Source organism: Cnephaeus nilssonii, assembly GCF_951640355.1.
Source record: "Cnephaeus nilssonii genome assembly, chromosome: 15".
NCBI classification, from domain to species: domain Eukaryota; kingdom Metazoa; phylum Chordata; class Mammalia; order Chiroptera; family Vespertilionidae; genus Cnephaeus; species Cnephaeus nilssonii.
The window spans coordinates 44072390-44095667 of record NC_137086.1 but is presented as its reverse complement, the minus strand read 5'-3'; the positions used below and the strand labels follow the sequence as shown (position 1 = coordinate 44095667).

At 55.0% G+C, this 23278-nt stretch overlaps 1 protein-coding gene across 3 annotated transcripts in view; it reads left to right on the top strand.

Annotated features, from left to right (window-relative positions):
* Positions 1 to 23278, top strand: part of SFXN5 (sideroflexin 5) — a 103294-nt gene that overhangs the window by 44814 nt on the left and 35202 nt on the right. For all 3 annotated transcript variants that reach the window (XM_079792832.1, XM_079792830.1, XM_079792831.1), the window contains exons 7-10: positions 3943 to 3996; positions 5006 to 5062; positions 6330 to 6395; positions 17010 to 17100. In XM_079792832.1, coding sequence (XP_079648958.1) covers positions 3943 to 3996; positions 5006 to 5062; positions 6330 to 6395; positions 17010 to 17100 — 268 coding nt within the window. The remainder of the gene's footprint in view (positions 1 to 3942; positions 3997 to 5005; positions 5063 to 6329; positions 6396 to 17009; positions 17101 to 23278) is intronic.

Below are 23278 nucleotides of genomic sequence, written 5' to 3'. Positions count from 1 at the left end.
CCATTGAGGGATAAGGCTGGTGTCCAAAGACAAGATGGGGCAAGATGATGCTCAATTGTGTCAAGCAGACGGTGGCGTTCAGAGAAAAGAGAGACCGGCAAAGACGGGAAAAGAACGAGATAGGAGGAGAGGAATCACGCTAACCTAGTGGTAAGGGCTGGCTGAATGACAGACACTGAGCCGAATTCTTCCCGTGCCTGCTCCCAGGACACCCGGAGAGGAGCCGTGATCACCACGGAATCGATGAAAAAAAAGCCGAGGCACAAAGAACTCAAGTACCTTGCATGTGGTCGCCCTTCTGACAAATACTGGAACCGGGATTTGAGTCCCGCTCTTCCTGCAGCCAGAGCCTGAGAGTTCATCGCCAGGGCCCATGGCCAGCCGTCCGAGGGGCAGGGGGCGGCAGAAATAGACAGCTGTGCATAGCGGGCAGCTCCCAGGGGGTGGGCGCGGTGGAGGAGACCCCACCATGTTACGAACTATAAATGGGAGCAAAGCTAGGCTGTGCGATTTGGCCAAGGTCCTGCGGCAAGATAGGGTGGAGGCTGGGCTGGAAATTCTGGCTGTTGGCTCTCCTTCCACTTTCCCTGGTACCAGCCGCATTCTGGGCTCTCTCCACCCATCTGCGCGGCCACGCCTGAAGCGCTTCCCTCTTGGAAGAGGTGCAATCCACTGGCATTGGAGCCGGGTGGACTGGCTCCCTCTCTCCATCCATCGCTTTCCTCCTTTCCCCTGCCACGTTCTGGAAAGGGCGGCGCGAGGGAATGTGGGCAGGTTGCACCAGAGATATACATCTGAGAACTGAAGGAACATTTATTTTTAATTTAGACTTAAAAAGGAAAAAAGGAAGTTATAAAATATCTGCTCTTGCTCCTGGGATTGTGCAGATGGTGCTGCGTGTTGCCTAATAGGGAATGGGGCTGGCACCCGGTGCTCCTGGCCCCACCAGCCTGACTGCGGGGCCTGGAGGGTGCGGTCCCTACTCCCTTCGCCTCGGCTCACACGGCCCCCTTCGGCCAGCCGGCCGGCCAATGCGGCACGGTGCTCGCTGCCTTCTAACCTCACCCTTCCCGGACTCCAGTCGGCTGACTTCCCAAACCTCCTCCTTTAATGAGGCCAGTCCCCGCTGTTCCGCACGGCCGAGCTCGCACACGCACACCTCAGCACCGCCTTACCGCCTCCTCCGGACAGAGAGAGCACACCCACCTCCCCCTGCCTGAACCCGTTTGGACATTGGAATTGACCAGATTTACAGACACAATTAAGGGCCCGATTAAACCGCCTTGTCCCTTTCCTGCCCAGGTGTGGTGAAGACTTTCTCATGCGCTTGGCTGTGGGTTTTGGCTCATTGTGGTTCGGGAGCCTGTATTCCTTTCCTCAGGGGCAGCAGGGACCTTGGTGCACAGAAGAGGCTCAGAAACAGGCACGGAGTCTGCTTCTTCCTTTGTGCGCGAGGGGATGAGCTGGAGAAGGAGCCCCTCAAGTCAGAGAGGCGGGGCTCCCAGGCCAGGGATCAGGGGACCCTGCCTCTTTTTCTAGGAGCTGCGAAGCCTTGGGCAGGTCACCGGATGTCTCTCCACCTCAGTTATCCCATTTGCAAAATGTAGAAAGTAATTTCTTTTTTTTTTTTCTGAGCCCCAGAGTTATAATAAGGACCGTGGTACGTGACATAAGGGGAAATGCTTAGCAAAAATCCATCCATCTCTTTCAGAAAGCGTAAGGCGTCAGAGGTGCGTGGACGTCAGGCTCATGTGAGGGCAGGAGGTTGGCAAACACGGTGAAAACCCGACTGGTTACAAGCTGTGTGCGTGTGGGTAGTACGCAGCCTGGGTACTGGTTTAGTTTAGGGCTGTGGTTTGTTCTGGAAAAGACTTGATATCAGATTTTAAAAATACATGGCACAAGATAAACAAATGAAGATGAAAATGAGACAAAAGGAAATGTAGGGAAGGGAAGGGAAGATGAAGTCAGGAGTGAAGTTTGGACACAAAATATGTGCCGTGAGGATGTGTACACTGGGCAGAGGTGGGCCCTGGAGATCTGGCCTGACCTCGAAAGGGCAAAGAAACACAGTTAAAATGCCCAGTGTCTGCAGGGCCGGTGCAAACCACATGCTCACCATACGAGTTCTGAACCCATGGGAGAGGATTCCTAAGGGGACCTGTGATGTAACGAGCTGCAGGGTCCTGGACGACAGCTGTCTGGCACAACCCCCCATGGGGCTGCTTCGTACCCCTCTCCTGGTGGCCAAGCACAGTTCAGGGGGTGCAATGGGGATCGAGGGAAAGAAGACGATGACGTTCATAACACACCCGCGTAATATAAACCAGCGGATGAGGGGGAATGATATCCTCCCAACAGGGAAGAACTACTTACACACACACATGTGCTGGCTCATGCTACCTGTTCCCAGCTTTATGCCTCTCTAGGCTCAGCTTCCTCTCTATTGTCTGGCTCCTGACTGGGGTCCGACTAGGAGGAGGTCCTGTGTTCCCCATGATACTTCTCAATTGGGCTGGGGTGGGGTTATTCCCTTTACAATGGGGCTATCTCTACTGACTTTATGTGTATTACTTGGAAAACGAGAATTGAATTTAAACCGAGATAGGACCCCCAAGGTCAACCCCTTCACTCTATAGGTAAGAAAGCTGGAAGCCCAAAGGGGACTGTTTTATGCTGGAGATCACACAGGGACGGAGCTGAGGCTAAGAACCCAGGTCTCCTGATTCCCACGCCAGTACCCTGAGCTGTTATGGCAAAGAAAAGTGGCGTTATGATCTCATTTGGTGGAGAAAAATATCACCATAATTTCTCACTGGAGCCATGGCATGGGTTTACATTGTATAATTTTATTCAAACTGATATGGGCCAATAAATATAAATGTATGTGCATATTCACTGTTTTAAAAACATTTTAATCTTTAAAACATGATTTACTAATGCTGCTGAGGATGACTAGAATTTGATTTACTGCATAGAATTGAATGTTTATACTTGTTCCTTACAGAAATTCTTGCCAAAGAGCCATTTTATCTACAGGAATAATAAATAAGTCAATATGTGGATGGTTGTGCACATTTTTTCCCATATGCAGCAGTACTGGGTAGGTGTTATTTTGCACACAAGCACTCAAAAGGTAAACTTCAGAGACATGTGGATCCCTGAAGTCTAAGGTTTGGCAAGTGTTAAAATCAGACAATTAATCTTGACTTAAAACAAAAAACAAAGTCAGTGAGTCTAGGTCTTCAGTGATATTTGGGCTTTGGGAATAATGGATCCACACGTATATAGTCATGCTTAGCTATATGGATGCATTGGCTCATTCATTCATTCACTCATTCAACAAATATTTACTAGACATCCATGTTTTGTTCAATAGCTTAAACATGGTGTAGGTTTTGCTTCGTGAGGGCCCAGTGATAACATATAAATTCCACCAACTTATATTTGTAAAGCACTTAAGGCCTTTGAGATGAGTTTTCTTTAATCCTCACAAAAATCCTGCTGGATGGCTGGAGTGTGAAGGAGCCGGGTAAGCTGAGCAGAAGTGAAGGTGTTTCTTTAGTTTGCTTGTTTGTTTTATTGTTCCCCTGCCCACCAATTATGAAAAGAATGCCTGTCAGCTGTTAAAAAGAATACAGAAATATTCAAGAAGAATGTGAGGAAGTCATATGTAACCAGATCTACATGCTGTGCTAAAGATTTTTCTTCATGCTTAGAGATATGTATGTGTGTTTGTGTATATGGTTGTATATAAGATGTTTGGACACCAAAATATGTGCCATGAGGATGTGTACACTGCTGTAGTACAATGCTGCAGCTTGGGTTTATTCGTCACACACAATCTCACTAAAGGCAGCAGGTTGTCCATATCAGTTTGTGCAGATTCAGCTTGCTCTTATTTGTGGCTATTTTTCAGCCTTTCCTCTCTCTCTCTCTCAGGTGGTCGGTCTTCTTTTGCCCAACCAGACACTGGCATCCACTGTCTTCTGGCAGGTAACAGTCTCCTGGCAAACAGTCTCCTGAGGGAGGGCCCAGCAGGTACTGGTTAGAACTCCTTGCCTCAGCGTCTCCTCTCCCGTCCGTGCCCCGTGGGGAAATCACCCCATTTCGTACCGCTCCCCAACCCAGAAGCTACTGGGAGAAGCCCAGGTCTTCTTTCTCCTTTGAAGAAGGTGATGAGGGCTGGGCTGGTGCCCTCAGCTGGATGGCTGGTTGGTGGCCGCCCACTCTGTCCCTCGGTTGCTTGTCTCATGGCCAGTGGCCTCGAGGCCCTCAGCCTCTTTGACATCAGCCTCACCCAAATCTGTGGGGAAGGTAAATGCACCCCAATCCCAAGGTAGTGAGCTGGGTGACAAGGCATCACAGACCCTGGTCTCTGCTCTTGAAGAGAGTCTGGGTATGGCTCTCTGACAGGAGTGTGTGTGTGTGTGTGTGTGTGTGTGTGTGTGTGTGTGTGTGCAGAGAAAGAGGGGAAGGAAGAAAACCTGTCAGTCTTTAGGAGAAAATGTCAGTCTTCCCTGAGCACAACTCCCACAGTGCTGGTGTCTGGGCGCGGCAGGTGGTGCAGGACACGGGGATGGGATGTTTTGAAAGAGGTTCAGGGCTGTCAGTCATTCCAGGGGCCTAAATGTCCACCTCTGTCCAGTAAGTAATGTAACAGGACGACGAGGCAAAGGCAGGGGGCCCATTTAGGGCATAATTTTGGAAGAGGCACTGTCTCTGCAGCAAGTTGGACTGCCGGGGTGGGCAGAACCAGTGTCCTGGTTTGCCAGGAGCTGGCGGGGGGGGGGGGGTGTCCCAAGGCTGGGGACGTTCAGTGCTAAACCTGGCACAGTCCTGGGCAAACTGGACAGTTGGTCATGCTAATAGTGGGATGGATGGACCCACCATGAACTGGCGACTCAGGTCGTTCTGAAGGTGTGTGGCCTCCCAGGGCCCTGGCCTGGCTTCCAGGGCGGTGAGCACACCTCCCCTGACTTCTCCTCTCCCCCTTGCCTTTCAGTGGCTGAACCAGAGCCACAACGCTTGTGTCAACTATGCAAACCGCAACGCTACCAAGGTGAGTGCCACGAACCACCCTCCAGCGGTGGGCTTCTGGCTAAGTACTGCCCTCCTGTAGGCACCTTATTTACACAGCTGGGAGGGACTGTCCACGTGACGGGAAGAAGGCCTGTAACGTGGAAGTGGGGGGGCAGCGACAGGGATCAGCTCCCCTGGCTCCAGAATTCCCTGTGGGCGGCTCTTATACTGATGTTGGACCTGGACAGCCTCAGCCAGAGGGACCTGAATCTCCCTACAGCTTTCTCAGGCTTCCCTGGAAGCGGCCTCGCTGCCCCCAAACTATTGTCTGCAGAGGGTTGAGGGGTGCTGGGTCTGCAAGGATTGCCACCTTCTCCCTCGTGCCCTTCTCACCATGGAGGCCCACTCACCCTTCTGCTGTCAGGAAGGGGCCGGGCCCTGCTGCACTGGCAGGCGAGGCTACCGCTCCCCCTGTCAGTTCTCTTGGTCTTTGGTCCAAAGGCAGGAAGAGGGAAGGTGGGGTCTAGGTCCCCTTGGAGGGGCTGTCAGTTTGGGTAGGAGAGGGTGTGTGTTGGCCCGAGGGGTAATATTTCAGGGCCTAATACCTTGAACACACACCCTCTCCCCATCTAAACCTTGTCTCACTCATATGCTTCACACACGTACATCTCTGCTTGTTCTGCTCCCATTGGCCTTAAACCAAGCATCTCCAAAATTGCCATTGTGGTATCTAAAGGCAAGTTCTTCAGCTCTTTCCTAATTTTCTGCATTGCAATGTGAGGTGCATTTTCCCAATAGAAATATTGAGCAACGGTCCTCTATTGCATGGAAGCGCTGCTTCTACCTGGGTCGACAAAGCCTGTGAGCGCCAGCCAGGCTGGAGCGGCCCTGCCCCTGCCATGTCTAGCCAGGAAGTGCTCCAGGGGCCGGACAGCCCGCTCACACCAGGTGGTCTTCCTAAACTGGCTCTGCTTGCCCAGCCACGAGCGGCCCATTTGACTCTTGCTATTCTCCAGCTCCGGCCAGCAGTGTCTTCCAGTGACCTTTTCCGAACGGGGCAGAGTGCCGGGGGCCCTCCGGCATCGCCCCGGACGCTGCTGCATCTCCCTGGGCACCGCTGCCTCCTATTTCCATATTTAGAACTGCGCTGGGGGTGGCTGGGATCCTTCTGGCTTCCAGAGGGATCTCTTCCTTCTCACCCGACCCTCCCGTCTTGGAGGCAGGAATGCCCCTTGCTGGCTGGGACTCTTGGCAAGGGCAAAGTGTGGGCACCCAGTGGGCCTGAACTTCTGTCTCTTGCCTTCCAGCCTTCACCTGCATCCAAGTTCATCCAGGGCTACCTGGGAGCTGTCATCAGTGCCGTCTCCATCGCTGTGAGTAAGCCTCCCCCCGCCCCCCACCCCAGCATCTCGGGCCAGACGTTGTCTGAGGGTCAGACCCAGGCAAGGGGTATGGGAGACAGGCTTCTGGGGGCGGGCTAGCAGGACTGGCTTTCTAGGCAGAGAAGAGTAGATGACACTTGGTGACACTTTGATAGGGAGAGCAGAAGCTGGCGATTCGGTTTCAGAGAGCAGGCGGGAGGTACAGCGGTGCCTGTGGGTGATGGGAAGGGCTGCCCCCTGCAGCGGAGGGCACGCGTCTGTCCCTAGAGGCCGGGTTTGCCTGGCACTCTTCTCAGCGGGGCTGGTCCTCAGGCTCAGGAGCGCGGCTGGTGCGGGAGGCGAGGGGCTCTGGAGTGATGCTCTTTGCCTGAGCTCCTGGGGCTCGGTTGTCCCCGCTCCGTAGCCTTGGTCATGTGGTCACATGTCCAGTCCCTCCTGGAGGCCTGTAAGTTCCTCAAGACAGAGGCGACAGCTCGTTTTGAGTCCCACAGGACTTTGAGGATAGAGCAGCGATTACGTAGGGGAGGTTTGCCGACTGTAGGAGCCTAAGGTTGGATCCCAGGCGAGGGAAGAGGGCAGGTGACATGGCGAAGGGCCGAGGCCAGAGCCAGAACGGAAGCTCACGCTCCCAGGACCTTGGCTCCATGGCCCGCCCGGAGCCCACCCTGGAGCGCACCCTTGCTCCTGTCTGGTCCTCTCTCGACCCCGGCTGGGTGCTCTCCTGTGGCTGACTCCGGGGCAACAGTCACTTCACAACTTTGTTATTTTATTCATTATGCGATAAATACATGCACCTGTAGGAGGGAAATTAGAAAATTCAGATAAAAAATATCCACATATAATAATCTTTCTGCAAAACCCCATTTCCTCGTCTTTCCCATGTCATTAAATAAATATCCCAATTGCTCATGAAAAGGCATTGACCCATCATTTACTTCACTGTTCTCCTAAAGTCGGGATTGGGGTTGTTCTGAAATGGCCTCCTTTACTCCACTCCCACGTAGACCAGATCATCTCCAAAGAGCTGTTGGGTGTGTGTGTGTTTGTGTGTGTGGGGGGGGTGTCCCCATTTCATGACCAAGAGCGTTCTCCTTCCCTGAATCCTTATGTCTCATCCCAAGGCATTGCCAAATCTGCTCAGGTGGCTGCTAACCCACCTGTGACCTAGCATGAGACCATTTGGTTGGGGTCGTACAGATTGGGGATCCCTGATTCTGTGGGGGTTGCTGGCCAAGGTCAGGGGCTCTTGTGAGAGACAGGAAGGGGCTCTGTCACCTCTTTCTTGCCGATGTCACCTCCTCTTCCCTTATGACAAGAGGAGCTGATGATGGCTCAGCCTCGTTTAGCAGCTTGAAAACCCCACTTTCCTTCTCTGAGATTGCAGGGTGAGGTGGGAGAATACTGAGTGGCTCTGGTTGGGGAGGGCTTGAGAGGAGGGATCACTGTCCTGGTGGATGTCCTCCTCCTGCAGGCCGGGGCCCAGGCCCTGCACCCCAGTCCTGCCGTCTCACCCCAGGGGCCCTCAGTCCTTCCATCCCAACCACTTCCCAGGGCCAGAGCCAGCCCAGGCGTGGGGAGGAGATTCTCAGGCCCACGCCTCCCAGAGGTCCCAGGGACTTGGGGTCCTTCAGGGCTCTCAGAGCCAGGGTCTCACCCTAGGGACTGGGGACCTCACACTGGGCTGTCCTGCCCCCAGGGGCCGTGCCTGTGCCTCCTTCCTCCTCCCCACCCAGCTGCAGAGACCTCGAAGAAGCTTTCCCTGACCATGCCAGCCCACACCGTTCTCCCTCGCCAGTTCTAGAAACTTCTAGAAACTTCTAGAAACTTCTGTCCTTCACACGCGCTTGGTGCTACCCCATGCCCTGTCCTCTCATTGTTCCACTGGATTACCAGTTAAAAGGGACGGCCCTGTGTCTTCTCCCCAGAGGGGGGCCTGCAGCACTGCTCCATAAATACTTGTTAATTAGGCCGCTGATTGATTGCGGCCTCGGGAGGCCCCTCTCGCTCTGATCTGAGTCTCAGCAGCGGCGGCCCTCCGCCCCGCCGTCTTCGCACAGCGAGGGTCTAACTCCGGCAGATGGAGTGGAGTTTCTGACTTGGAAAATCTGCAGCTTGCTTGCTTCTCTTTTGTGTGTGTAAATCACAAAACCTCCGGAGAAAGAGGCTTTATTTTATTTTCCTTTCCCTTGTTCTCTGGAACCCCAGGCCCCGCGGCCTCATTAACTGATCTCTGCTTCAATTAGTGACAAATCCCCTCCCAGGGCGAGCCTGTTAGGAGGAGATGACCTGCAAACAAGTGTCAGGGCCCGGTGGTTGGCCCAGCTCTGGCATTAATTAAAACGAGTCCCTACAAGCAGCCGCGTGGACGGGCTGACAGGCCGAGGGCAGATCCCAGGGACCGGGGACGAGCGGGAGTGGAGGCCAGGCCCCAGGAGTCCAGTCTCCTCTCTGGACCCTGGAGAGCCCTTCCTCCTCTCACGGGAGCCTGTGACCTTGGCCAGCACCCCCCCGCCCCCAGATTCAGGGAGCCCCAGTTTGCATGCCCCGGAAGTGAAGTCTCATGCTGGTTGCAGGGCCTCCAGTGTGGGGTTCGCAGCCTTTGGGTGAACCCTCTAAATAGCTCAGTGTCTGGCTTCTTGCTCGAGAATAAGACAGAAATGTCATCTTCCGTTATTTTTGAGATCTCACAGTTCGCTGTCTGTTAACAAAGGAAGCCTCCGCCGGCCCTCGCTGTGTGTTAGTCGGGAGTTGCTGTTGAGCCCTTGGTGGTCAGCGCCCCCTGGCCCGGCTGCATGGGGGTGACCCACTCAGTCTCTGAGGGGTGCATCTATGTGAGCACTTTGCAGACACTGATGCAGACGCACAGACTGGTGTGTCCTGCAAGATGCTGCGAGGGAAAGCTGGCATGTTCTGTGAAGGCCACCCCTTGGGTGTGGTGGGTCGCAGGCATGGGACCCCTAATTTACACAGGGCTGACTGTTACAGGAGACCAGAGAGAGGCAAAGGCAGGGCTGTGAGTTCCATAGAGAGGGCACAGCGGGAGGAGGGCAGGACGGATTCCACACATCAGAAAACGAGTGGCTACGATGTGCAGAGTGATGATGACAAGGTGATGAGGTGATGAAGCAGGGGAACTAGCAGGGAGTCACAGAGTACTGTAGTGCCATGCCAGGAACCCCTGCCTGGGCACAGGACCATGGTGTTGCTGGGGGTGCAGGCAGAAGGGGGCTGGAGAAGTCGTGGGGGGCTGGCAGGCCCAGCAGATGGACTGCCTTCATGGTCGCAGGGTCTGGGACGAGAGTGGTCCTGGGGCTGAAGAGGAAGGCTCGGGGCTGACGTCCAGCCAGGAGCTGGTGGATGGAGCCAGAGTATCTATGAGAGCTACTTCATGTCTCATCCTCAAACCCTCCACCCCGGCCAGGTCTTAGCTGGCTGAGGACTTTCCCTGTTGGGGCAACACTGACCTCCGTTCCCAAAGGGCCTGGGCCTGGGGGTCATCTCTGTAGAGGATGTAGTGATGTCTGTTAACGTCTACTGCTAGACACTAGAGGATAAGGGGGATCCCTGGGCTTGAACCCCGCCCCCTCTCGGTCCCCATTGCCTACTCCACATCCCCATGATAGTCAGACAGGGAAGTAATCATAATGGCTAACACTTATGGAATGCCAGGTGCTATGTCAGTGTTCATCTCCATTTTACAAATGAGGAAACGGAGACATGGGTAAAGTCAGTGGCCGAGCTGGGATTCAAACCCAGGCCTAGTCACACACGATGCTCCTAACACAGGGCCCTTCTTCTCCCTGCTCCCCCGGAGGCATAAGGAGGCCGGAGAATCCATGCAGCCTTCTCGGCTTCCAGGTTGAAGGAACTTACTGTGACCCCAGGTAGACAAGTCCCTCCCCGGGTGCCCCAAGAACAGTGGGGCCTGGAAGAAAATGTTTGAGAGGCTCTTTAGCTGTAACAGGGTTAGACCCTCTGCTCACCTTCGTACTTGGCTCCTGGGCCTGTGTTTTCTGGCCAGAGTCAAGTCCGCTACATACCGTTGTCCCTGGTTCACAGGATGCTCTGCCCCTGCAAGACGCACCTGGCTGGCTCTGTGGTCCAGGGTGCACCTCAGGTGTTCTCTGGGGTCAGGGGTGCTTTCTGTGGTCCAGGGTGCACCTCAGGCCTTGCTGTTCTTCTCTGGGGCTGATGGAGGGGCTGGCATCCTGGGCATCCTGGGTCTTGCTGCTGTCACTAGGACTGGCTTCTGAGTCGGAGGGCCCATGGCATGGACCCTGTGGCATAATCGGAAGTGTTCCAGAAGCCCACAGATGGCGATGCTGGCAGTGGGGGGTCTGACATGACTGTCAGCTCTGTACATATTCTAGGGAGGACAATTGGGTGTCCCCTCCTACGTGGAAGGGGTCTGATGTACTTGGTTTCCCACCAGGTGGCCAGCTGGTCTCTGTGGGTTATGGTTCAGGGGTCAGGTCTGGTCAGTGTAACTAGCAAACAAGCCTCTCAGGCACAGCAGGAGCCGACGGGTGCTTTAACCTGTGCCTGACTCTGACCCAGCCGGGTGGCCCTTTGCTCTTGAGCCTGCTGCCAAGCAACAGACTGGCTGGGGTTGCAGGCACAGGAGAGGGTCATGGGCCACTTTGTTACCAAGTTTATTCTGCCATGAGCGCCATCTGGTGGGAGGTTTTGGTACCTCCAAGAGTCTTTGACCTGCCCCAGCCCTTGCCCTCCAGCACCCACCACACTCGTGACCATTTGGTTACATTACTTCCCACCACCTGAGAGTGGGTGTAGATTCTCACCTCATGCCATCCTCCTTCCAGGCATGCCCCCTTCTCTTGTTCTCCAGGGGCCCTTGGACCCCCGATGGCAAGCACCGTGAGTCCACAGAGCCGTCCCTGCAGCCTGCTGAGCCCTTCCTTCTAACCTGGCTGCATCCCTCTCACCCCTCAGGGCTCAGTCAGGCATCTCCCTTCCAGAAGCCTCATGGCTGGGGCCGCCCTCCAGCACCCTCCTCCTGGGGGAGTGGATGAGCCGTCTGCGCAGGTGGCCTTAGGAGAGCTGTTCGCTGAGGTGGACAGCCGGGCCTGCACAGGGAAGTCTCCTTGTGGCTCTTCGCTTTTCCCTCCTCGTTCAGAAGCACTCACTTGATAGATCCTAGGCCAGTGGTCGGCAAACTCATTAGTCAACAGAGCCAAATATTAACAGTACAACGATTGAAATTTCTTTTGAGAGCCAAAATTTTTAAACTTAAACGCTACTTCCTCAAAATAGACTCGCCCAGGCCGTGGTATTTTGTGGAAGAGCCACACTCAAGGGGCCAAAGAGCTGCATGTGGCTCACAAGCCACAGTTTGCCGACCACGGGCCTAGGAGCACTGATTAAGCACCTACTCATTTCACCAGGCAGGAGTTCAGTGAGGAATGAGAGAGACAGAGGCTCTGAGCCCAGTGCTTGGGGCCTATTAGGAGAGATGGATGTTTAGTGAAGAGTCCGCAAGTAAAACCATTTCTGTGAAACTCCGTTTTTAAATCCTACACACGTATTACTTTGATTTACAACATTTTAAGAAGGTAAACAAATAGGTACTTAGAGACCGCGATAGGTATAAGGAAGGAAGAGGTCCAGGGAGGGGCAGTGCTTGGAGGCCCTCGGAGAGAGAGATCGGGGTGGGGCAGGGAAGGAGGGATGGAGAGAAAGAGAGAAAACTGGCTCATCAGAGGAGCAGGGGCAATGGTGAGGTGGCTGGAGCCTTGCAAGCAGGGCCAGGCGGTCCCGTGAAGCTGTGCGTGTGTGTAATTGCAACGAGAAGCCAGGGAAAGGCTAACGCAAGTTGATATCCATATTTAGGGGGTCACTCTGGCTGCTGTGTATGCAAGCATGTCAAACTTGCCGCCCACGGGTCGCATGCCTTGTTTATTTGGCCCGTGTCAGCCTTTGTGTTTGACATGCTGGTGTAGTGGATTGGAGAGGGCGAGAGTGGAAGCAGGGAGCTGAGCTAGGGGGTGGGCAGTCCTCAGGGAGCCTGGTGCTTAGGCTAAGTGGTGGGAGCAGAGAGAGAGGAGCAGCCGCGTGCCAGGTGTCCAGGAAACGGAACAGGTAGCTCTGCTGGATGGGCTGGATGTGGGGTGCAAGAGGCTCTTCTCGGGGAAGAGGCCCAGGTCTCCGGCATGAGGAGTGAGCTGGGAATGGGAGAGGAACCCGGTGTGGGTGGGGAAGAACAAGGTGACCTTCCTCTGGGGTGTGTGAAGGTGGGATGCCTGAAGCCCCTTGGAACGGAGGCATCCGCAGGGGATCGAATGTATGGGCTGGCGGCGAGGACACAGGCGGGGTGAGAGAGGGCTGCAGGCATTGCTCAAGCCCCATCCGGTGTCTCCCTGCCGGCCTTGCGGAACTTAGGCTGATGTTGGCCTGGGCAAGGCCTCGATACTTAAGGAGCCAGCTAATGGCCACATGGCTCATGACACTGAAGGTCTGTGTCATGGGGCTCCCACCCCACCCCAGGTCTTGGTGCTGGCCAGTCCCCACAGTGGGGATTGCCAGGAAGCCAGTCTTCCCTCCTCTTGCTCTGCTCCCGCCGGTTGCCCAAGGCAAAGGCACTGGCCTGAGAGCCGGAGCTTGGCGAGAAGTGGCCAGAGAAGGCCCACTGCTTCCTCGGGCCTCTGCTGATGCCCTGCTTCCGGCTCCTCCCAGGATCCCCCGCTGCTGGCCACGTGCGAATTCTTGTGCGAAACCCACACCCTGTTTGTTTTCCCCTCCACCCAAATGGAGCCCCTGTTTGGTTAATTTCTACTTGGTGGCTTATTTGGAGGCTGTTGAAACAGACCGGAGGGGACCCTCAGCAGCGATGGTTCCATATCTCATTATCTTTCCCAAACCCGATTATTAGCTCAGATTTCTCTGATCGCTAGCTGCTGTTCGTGATGAGTTGTGTGCCATTAATGCCAGCTGGTTCCCTTAAACAGGACCCACCATGCCAGGGAAAACGAGCTGGCATTCAGAGCCACCAGCCACTTGGCTTTTTAATTTTAATGGGCTCCACCAAATGTTCCAGGCCAAAGGGGCCCCGAGAAACCAGAACAGACGGGCTCCCAGCCCCCGGGCTGCAGCCCACCCTGGCTCTCTCCTGGGCTGCGGCCATCCTCGCTGCTGGGACGGTAGGGCCTGTGTTGGGGGCTGTAGGAGCAGAGGGGGTGAGTGGCCACTTGCCTTCCCTGCGTTCATGCCTGTCTGCCACCCTCCCATCATCAGTGCCCAGGAGCCCAGGCCTTTTCCCAGCTATGCCGGTCCCCAACCCCTTCCCTGGGCATGCGCCTGTTGGCCATGCACTCAGAAACGTGTGTGTGTGTGTGTGTGTGTGTGTGTGTGTGTGTGTGTGTCTTACCCGGTCTGTGTTGGGGAGACTCCGGTGGGCTTTGGGGAAGGGGAGGCTGGAAGGGACCTGGAGCCCCAGCATGGCTTTCTCTCCTTTCCTCCTCTCTACCCTGGGCTCCCATGTGGGGTGCGGGAGACAGGCTGGGTCAGTCACTCTGGACTGTGCCATCCTAGCCAGGGAGGGGAAGGCTTGAGGGTAGGAGGCAAGTCTGAATGTTTGCTACAACTGAGGCCCCTATTCCTCCTTGCCCTGGACCACACTCCAGCCCTGCCTGCCCGCAAGCTCCCTGCTGGCCTCTTGGAGGGCTCCTGCTCCCCACTCCTCTCACACTGTGCATCGGTCCAAATGAATGTGCGCGTTTTGAACCCAGACCTTCTGATTTCTAGTTTGGGGTGGGGAGTCCAAGAGCTCTGTTTTCCCCGACTGGAGCTGCCTCCCGCCTTCCACTCCTCGGGGCCTCATCCCCAAGCTTGTCTTTTCAGGGGGGCTTTCCTGTGCAAACAGCCAGTGTTAAATGGCGTGTCAGGCATTAAAGCACTCCTCATTGAGGTGGGAGACAATTGGAAATTAAATAGCACAGTGGTTAAGAACACAGCTTTGGAAATAGCAGTCCCCGGGTTCAAGCCTAGCTTTGCCTGCCTCCCAATAGCTGTCTGTCCTTGGACAAAATTACTTAACCTCTCTGAACCGGAACCTGTCTGAACTTCTCTGAATCTGTAAGAAGGGGTAACGCCCTATCTAAAAGCCTTGTAGTGGGGCCCTAGCCGGTTTGGCTCAGTGGATAGAGCGTCAGCCCCAGTCCTGAAGGGTCCCAGGTTTGACTCAGGTCAAGGGCATATACCTCAGTTGCAGTCTCGATCCCCAGCCCTGGTCAGGGCCCATGCAGGAGGCAACCAATGGGTGTGTCTCTCCACGTTGATGTTTCTCTCTCTCTTTCTCCTCCTCCTCCTCCTCCTCTCTTCCACTCTCTCTAAAATATCAATGGGAAAATATCCTCAGGTGGGGATTAACAACGACAACAAATGAAAAAAATAAAAGCCTTGTAATGGGGTTTATTTCATGTGAGGTGAGTAGCCGGGCATCTCCCCACCCCTCTCCACACTTTCCCTCTCTGCATTCTGTAGGAACATATTCCCTGGTATTATGGGGGGAGGGTACCACTTGAGTCACAAGATTGACAGCCACTGGCTACTGGGAGCTGGGAGAACTGGGCTTGATGAGTTCCATCTGCGTGGCAGGGGCAGCCGTGAAGCAGGGCATCAGGGCCCAGTGTATGTGGCCGCTCCCCCGGCTGCCCCGCCACCCCACTAAAATGTGTCCAAGCTGCTGTGCCTCCCAGCATCCCAGCATCCCTTGAACAAGCAGAGGACAAGGATTGGACTCTGAGCATCAGCGTGAGGCTTCCAATGGAGGCCAGGCACCCAGGTGCCCAGGCTGGGTGTTTGCCTGGCCGCCCTCTGGCTCTGTGGGGCCCTGGGCTGCCCAAGGGATGGCTGCCTGGCACTTGCTGTCTTCCTGGGTCCCCGGACCGTCTCTGTTGTGCCCTGCTTTGACTACTGCCGGTACCCAGCAGCCCTGGAGGCCTCCCAAGGCTGAGCATCTTCCTCAACAATGCAGGAGGATGAAGCCAGAGCCAGGGCTGCGGGTGAGGTGGTCTGCTGAGCCAATAGGTGTGCCAGACCAGAGCAGGCAGCCCTGGGATCCGCCCAGGCCAGGAATACCCACAGGGCAGGGCTGGCTCTGGCCTCTGTTGGGGAGCAGAGCCTTGCACACCTGTCTCCTGGCCACATGCACCTTGCTTTCTCTCTCTCCTGCCTGTGCTTATGCTGTTTCCCACCCAAAGGCCCTGTTCCTCTGCCTGGACTAACCCCACCTTCCCTCCTCTTCCCTCGGCTGATCTCTCCACTCATTCATCTCTTTGTTGGTTCCTGGGTTTAATCCTCAGTCACCGTGTACTCAGCGTGTACTACGTGCCATCCACTGCCTTAAGTGCTGGGCATACAAAGATGAAAAAGACACGGTGCCTCCCTCCCTCCCTTCCTCCCTCCCAGCATGGCGGGGGACATCACACCCGTGCGCGGCATTCTGAGTGCTGGGAAGGAGGGACTCGTGATGTGAAGGGCAGGGACTTCCTGCCAGGGAGAGGCGACATCATTCTTATAGAGCTTAGTGTATTGAGGCCTCTTATGCTAAACACTTACATACATACTCCTAACAGCCCTGGAATGCTGTAGACGTTGTCCCTTTTTACAGGCAAGGAAACTGAGGCAAGGCTTAAGAGACTTGATGGCTAAGGGTTTAAAGGTCATTTACTCCACTGAAGGAAGTGACCCTGGAGGTGGGGATCAGAGGTGGGCCGTGAGAGAGCAGGTGAGGACTGAGGAGAGGAAGGAAGGCGTCCCTGGCATGGGGACCGGCATGGGCAAAGGCCCTGGGGCCAGAGTCTCACGGAGCATCTGATAAGCAGCAACCTGCACTCACAGAAGGAGAGCATGGTGGCTGGGGGACTGGGGAGTCGAGGTCATGGAGGCCAAGAATGGAGATGGTATCTTCTTGCACAGATCATGGGGAGGAAGGGGTGGCGGTGAGTGTGATTGGGCCTGTGTTCTAGAAAGACGAAGGGCAGCATGGGGATGAACTGGAGTGGGGAGAGCCCAAGGCGAAGGCCAGGGGTCTCTGGTGTCCTGGGCCGGGTGAGGGGAGCTGGGGTCTGAGTGAAGACAAGCAGGAGCCCAGGATGTCCACTGCACCCCCCTCCGCACCCCTGCCCTGCTCTGGGCTGCTCTACTTGGTTCTGCGGGCACCTGTGGGCAGGTGCACGGATCTCACGCTCCTGAGACCTCATGGGCGGCCAGGCCCGTGCCTGGGCTCACAGCGGAGCCTCAGAAATCTGATGCTTAGAGACTGGGAATAAGGGGGTCCTACACTACATTTATTTGCAACAGAAACCAAATTCTTTTGGTTTCTTTCCCCCCTTCTCCCCACCTCCCCCCACACACACGCAGCTGATGCTTTACCTCTCTCCTTCCTTAGGAGCTGGTTAACTGGGATGATGGGGCAGTGATGCTTTAAACAGCCACACTGCGGTTCTGCAATCGAGGGGCGGGGACGGGGGGGGGCAGCTGCAGGGGAAGATGGCGCCCCTCACTCTCTGCTCTTCCCCCAGTCTGCCCCCTTCCTCCCACAGGCGGCTGTAGCACCGTGCGCTTTTTCTGTTTTCTCTTTCCAAGGTGGGCCTTAATGTCTTGGTTCAGAAAGCCAACAAGTTCACCCCGGCCACCCGCCTTCTCGTCCAGAGATTTGTGCCCTTCCCCGCCGTAGGTAAGACCTGCACAGTGCTGAGCAGCTGCATGTGTGTGCGTGTGCATCACATACGTGTGCATGGGCATGTGGGGCTTTGGGGCTCTCCGGGCTCTCGGGAGCGGGTCAGCAGCTCTACACGCTCCTGACGTGGGGTGGGAGGTGTTTCTTTGCAGGGACAACTGGGACAGAACATGTGTAGATAGAGGAAAAGGTGACAGGGGCCAGGCTGACGGGCTCTGTCCAAAATTCTACACAGGGATTCTTAGCCCGGGACCCCAGGCCCCCGAAGGGTCAGTAGATAGAAGGCAGTGGATCCCATGAACTTGGCTGGGGCAGAATTGATACTAACCTCTAACTGAAATGTAACGTTTCCTTCCATTATGAATGTAGGCAGCAAACCACAGTAATAAGCAGGTCCTGTGACTGTCACCAATCGAAATCACAGATGTTCTCATGTCTCATCACAGTTACAGAGATCTTAAAATATTGTTCAAAATTAGTACCAACAGATCCGCTGGTAGATCTTGTTTTTAATTCATGAGTTAAAAAGCAAATCTATTACTATATCACAATTTTTAAAGTATTTTGGTAACATTTCAATGGAATTCCTTTGTGGCCCTATGTATTTTGTTTTCTGCATTTAGACACATTATTTGGAGGGAGGTGCATGAGCCTTACCAGACTGTCCCAGGTTCCTGACACAAAGCTCCCGCTGGTCTAGTGTTCCTTGGGAATTGTGGGCCCATCAGGTTTCGCAGCCCCCACGAACCTTCGGGTAATTGTGGGTGCATGAGTGTGTGTAGAGGGGATCTCGCCTGCCTTCAGCCGAGTCTTTGCTGGTCTCGGGGTCTCTGAGCTCACAACAGATGACCCAGGCCTGGGCCTGGAATTCCTCAAAGCCCAGCCGGCTCTTAACACATTGCGGACCAGTAGTTTTATTGCTAGCTTTACCCAGTGGCCAGATAAGTTTCTACTGAACGAGTACAAAAAAACGTTTTACATAAATGTTAAAGGCACGCTTTAAAATTAAATACCCATTGCACTTTGAAGCTATTTATTACATGTTCTTACAAGCTAATATCTTTTTAAAGTATGATGCTTTGTAAAACACTGTGTAATGTGAAGGGAGAATTCTCGTGATCCGTCCGCAATGTGTTAAGAAGCCCACACCTTGTTTGGGAAGAGGGCACCACCCTGGGAAGTTTTTTTAAAATTAAAAAGAAATAAACAACATCGAAAGAAACCTGAGGCAGTCCGTGATTAGTAATCAAAAGAGGAGCATAAGCCAGTGTTTGAACCATGACACTGAGTTCCCCATCTGAGGCCAGAGGACAAAGATGGGGGCCAGCCCCAGGGCGCGGGGGGTCCTGTGACGTCCTTGGTGCCAAGGCTCCATCTAAAGAGCTGGGAGTCAGTCCCAAGTTCGTGGCCCAGACCCTGCTCTCCTCCTCCAGAGCTCAGTTTCCCCATCTGTGCAATGGGCACCAGCACTTACCTTTCTACAGGCCAGAGCTGTGGGAGGATCAAATGAGACCACAGACCAGATTCCACTCCTAGGAGAGCGCCTTGAAGCACCTGAAAAGCTCCCGGGAGATCATTCCTGGGCAGCCCCACCTCCTCGGTGGCCCAGAGGCTAATGAACTCCCAGGACCAACCTGCTTGATGAGCCTTGGCCAACCCAGATAATTGCTATAGCAACTCCACACTTTTAATGAACCCTCAGCTATTTCTAGTGTGGGCCATTAATGGAATAACTCTTTAGATCTGACTTTGTTAAGGGGCCTAATTGAGTGAACACGGCTGCTGTTCTTGTGGTCCTTGCCATCCTGGGCTGGAGGGGTAGGTGCAGCCCGAGAAGGGGGCAGCTCTCAGCCGCCCTGGACTGGATCTGGGACTCAGCTGAGATGTAATCTGTCCTTGAGCCAAGCTCCAGACAAGGACTCCGCCCGGGCCCATTCCAGCCCTGCTCTACTGGCCATCTTGCAGGGTGACCTTGGGGGTGGTCTTAACCTCTGTGAGGCTCCTGAACGCAGGAGGAGGGTCCCTGCTTTCAGGTTTGACCCTTTCTGTCATCCCCACCTGAGACTCTCTGTCTCTGTTTGGGCTCCAGCGTGATTCCTCTCCTGCCTTCTTGTGGGGGAGAGGCCTACAGCCCCTCGCACACGTCCAGCCACCACTGAGGGGCCTCGCGTTCCGGTGTAGCCCTGGCCAGTCGCACAGGTGGCACTCTGTGTGGTGTGCAGCCCTGAGAGTCCTAGCTGGCCAGGACCCTGAGAGAAGCAGGCCCCTTCTGGCCCCTTCCTCAGGCCCACGCCCAAGTCCTGGCTGTGGACCTGCCCGCCTTCCACCTTCTCCCCCACATTCAAGCTTCCATCTCTCTGGCACCCAATGCCCATCACAGGCCCAACTGCCAATGGGCACTAGCTGACTCCCTGGTCACTGCTGACACAGTGGTAACGGGCATGCCTCTCACTCTCCGGGGGTTCAAAATTCCCTTGGTCCTCTCAGGCCACCATCTAGTCCGTGCATGTGGCCTCCCCCCACCTTATCCCCAGGGCCCTCTGGCCAGGACAGAGCATCTCTAAGCTTTCCACGGCATGCTGGTCCCACCAGCTGTTCAGCCCTCTTTTCCACGGCAGGCTGGGCCAGACTGGGACGGGCCCCAGCTAAGACCCCTGAGAAGATCGCTCAGGACTTGCTTTACCTTGTAGAGGGTTCTTTGCCCCTTTGGAGGCCTGGCCGGGTGGGGAGACCGGACTCACGGAGCTGTGAGTGCACACGGGAAGTGACGGATTGAGCTCTGGTTGTTGGGATGTGTGTGTAGGAGGATGGAACAAAAGGGGGTCTTCAGGGTGAGGGAGGGTCCTGAAGGGGCTTCGGTGCACCGTGCTCAGAGGCCACCTCCCCACTCTGTCCCTCCTGGGCAGGCTGGAAACTCAGGCTCTGGGGAACCAGGAGGCGCCCGGGGGTCAGTTGCTTCTTCCCACTGCTCTGCCCAGCTCCTCCCTGGGCTCCTGCCCCAGGCTGAGGTCTGGGAAGCAGGAGGACAGCTCTCTGCACTGAGACCCAGGTGCTGCCCAGGAGAGAGGCCTGAGACCCCTGGCCCAGGACACCTGGCTCACGCCTGACTCTGCCACTCCCACCCCTCCCTGGCCTCGGACCAGGTCCTATTTCAGCCCCTTTCTGCTGGGGCCGCAGGCCTCCCTGGGGTTTGTAAAGCCCAGTATTCCTGGGGCTCCACATTCCCCCAGCAGGCCGCTGTTCCCCTCAACTCTCCTCATTCTCTCTGGGAGGACCCTAGGCAGAGGGAGCCATCCCATTTTACAGCAGAAGAAACAAATTCAGACCCACTGAACGTTATCCTGACCTGGCCACAGCCCAGGCTACTCCAGCCCACTTGAATACCCTTCAGGGGCGTGGTCCAGAGGCCGGCTGTTCCCTGTCTCACCAGGAGCACCTCCAGTTTCGCCCCTGGTTTTTCAGCCGGGGGTGTGCGTGTGTGTGTGTGTGTGTGTGTGTGTGTGTGTGTGTGTGTGTAGTACGTGGGAGCCACAAGGACACTCCCTGCAGCCTCTCCCCCAGGGTGGTTTCAGAGCCGTGCCGGGCCCTGGTCTAGAACAGCAATCATGTGGGAAATCTCGTTTCTATTTATACATGGACATGTTAGGAAAGACGGTGTGTGCTGGCATCAGAATCGATTGGGGACTGGTAATTAATTTGTTTAGACCTTAATTAATTCTCCAGTTCTTTCTTATTTGTGGACTGTCACGCTTAATTGTGTTCAGGAGCTGGAGCTTGGAGCAGGCCCTCCATTAATTGACGTGCAGTGGCTGTGAGGTGGAAGTTAATGGTTTGGGGAGCTGGGCAAACAGTGTAATTAAAGGTCAATTGAGGAGGCATCGGAAAAATACAAACCTCCAGGTCCAGCCACCCGGCTCCACGCGCAGAGTCCATTCCCGCGGAGGCAGGCCCACAGCAGCCTTCACGGGAGGCCTTGGGTCGGGGCTGGGAGCTGTGGCCAGCAAGAGGAGGTCCAGCCAGTGCCATGATGGGCTGGCGAGAGGAGTAGATGCACCTTGTCAGGCAAGGGCGGGCAGGGGCTTTAGCCAGGAGCTGCGAGGTGGAGACCCCAGGGGTCACCTGGCAAGCATGGCTCATGTAGGTGGCAGGGCAGGGAGCTCTGAAGGTCACCCCCAGACTGCCTGGTTGAGTCCATGCCGAGCAGAGACAAGCAGTGCCCTGTGCTCATAAAGACCCCCATGTGCGCTCTGAGCTCCCCCTGGGGAGGCCTGAGCCTCAGCACCCGCCCGCCGACTCCCTGCAGAGGGAGCAACCTTCCCGCAGGGACCAGAAATGCCAGCCTCGGCATCCCCTTGCCGGGAAGTGACTTTTCCCTGTGCTGTCGACGGCAGTCTCTTACGTTAAATGTTACAACTTATCTCATCCCCATGAAGAAATCTCGGCGCTCACCAGTGGTCCGTTTCTCAGGATGTCTGGGCAGCCTTTGCGAGAAGGCCTTGTGTTCGTTCACACAGTGTGCCGTGTCGCCCACGTCTGCCCCCAACTCCATGCTCCCCTGGCCCCAGCCCACAGGGGTCTTGGTGTCACTGTCCCCACACAACACCCCCCACCCCACCCCACCCCCATGCCATTGCTCCCGCCTTGCTGCTCCTTCCACCCTCCCCCGGAAGGTGGCCACAGCAATGTGCCTGCCCCAGGCTCAGCCCCAGGCCTGCCCCTCGCCCATCCCTCCTCCTTTAACACCGGTGGGTGCCAGCTGTGTCCTGGGCCTCATGACTTACGCTCCCTCCACCCAGGTCAATGATAATGTGGTGTCCACAGCCCCCGGGCTTGGCCCCACTCAGATTCCTCAGAGCCATAGCCGTAGCCAGGAGAACTTGTGGCCTCCCTCCTGCCTCTCTCCCTGCCCCAGGCCTTTGCCTACAGCCTGCTGGCCTGGAGTCACCATACTTCACGCTACCTCAGCCCTACCCTCTGCCTTCCCTTGGCTGCCAGGCCTTTGTTTCTCAGCTCACACACTACCACCTCCAAGAAGCCCTGTCTGGTAGGATGAAGAAAGTGAAACTGCCCGGCTGGTATGGCTCAGTGGTTGAGTGTCGATCCAAGAACCAGGAGGTCACTGGTTCGACTCCCAGTCAGGACACATGCCCAGATTGTGGGTTCAATCCCCAGTTGGGGGCGTGCAGGACAGCTGATCAATGATTCTCATCATTGATGTTTCTGTCTCTCCCTCTCTCTTCCTCTCTCTGAAATTAATAAGAACATATATTAAAATAAATAAGTAAGTAAATAAGTAAAATACAAATTCATTCATTTCAGCTGCTGCAGGCATTCTACTCTATGACTATTCCACAGTTGATTAATTGGGGACATTTAGGTTGTTTCCAGTTTCTCGTTGTTATGCACAGCATTGCACTTGCACTAAACAACCTCGTGCACGTGGCCATGGGCACACCTGGAGGAGTGTCTTCTCCAGGACAGAGGTTTTCAAATGACCACCTGGGAGCTTTAACAAGATGCTGAGGCCTGGGTCTGAGGTTTGGTTTCCATTGTGCAGCTGGGTTGAGGATCGCCTGTCCAGAGTCTGCACCTGGATGTGGAATGAGTGCATCCGCGGGCTTGCACATCTCCAGCTTTTCTACATATCCCAATGAGCGTACTGGCTTTCACTCTTCCTGCAAGGTTCAAATTTTTGTTTCTGTACATCTTCTTCAAACTTGGTATTATCAATCTTTTAAAATTTTTGTCCATATGAAACGGTCCCTTTTTCATTTTAATTTTCATTTTTCCAATTTCCAGTATGGTTGAGAACCTTTTCTTAGGTGTATTGGGCATTTGGGTTTCCAAATAGGAAGGATGGGGGCGGGGGGAGGAGAGAGAGAGAGAGAGAGAAGGAGATTCCTATTTCATACCACGCACAAAAATAAATCCAGATAGATTAAAGACTGAAATGTGAAAAGTGAAATGTTAAAGCTTCTAGCCCTGGCTGGTGTGGCTCAATTGATTGAGCATCATCTCATGCACCGAGAAGTGGCCGGTTCGATTCCCTGATAGGGTACATGCCCAGGTTTCAAGTTCTATCACCACTAAGGGGCATTTAGGAGGCAACTGATTGATGTTTTCTCCCCGCTTTCTCTTCCTCTCCCTCTCTAGAATCAATTAAGACATACTTTAG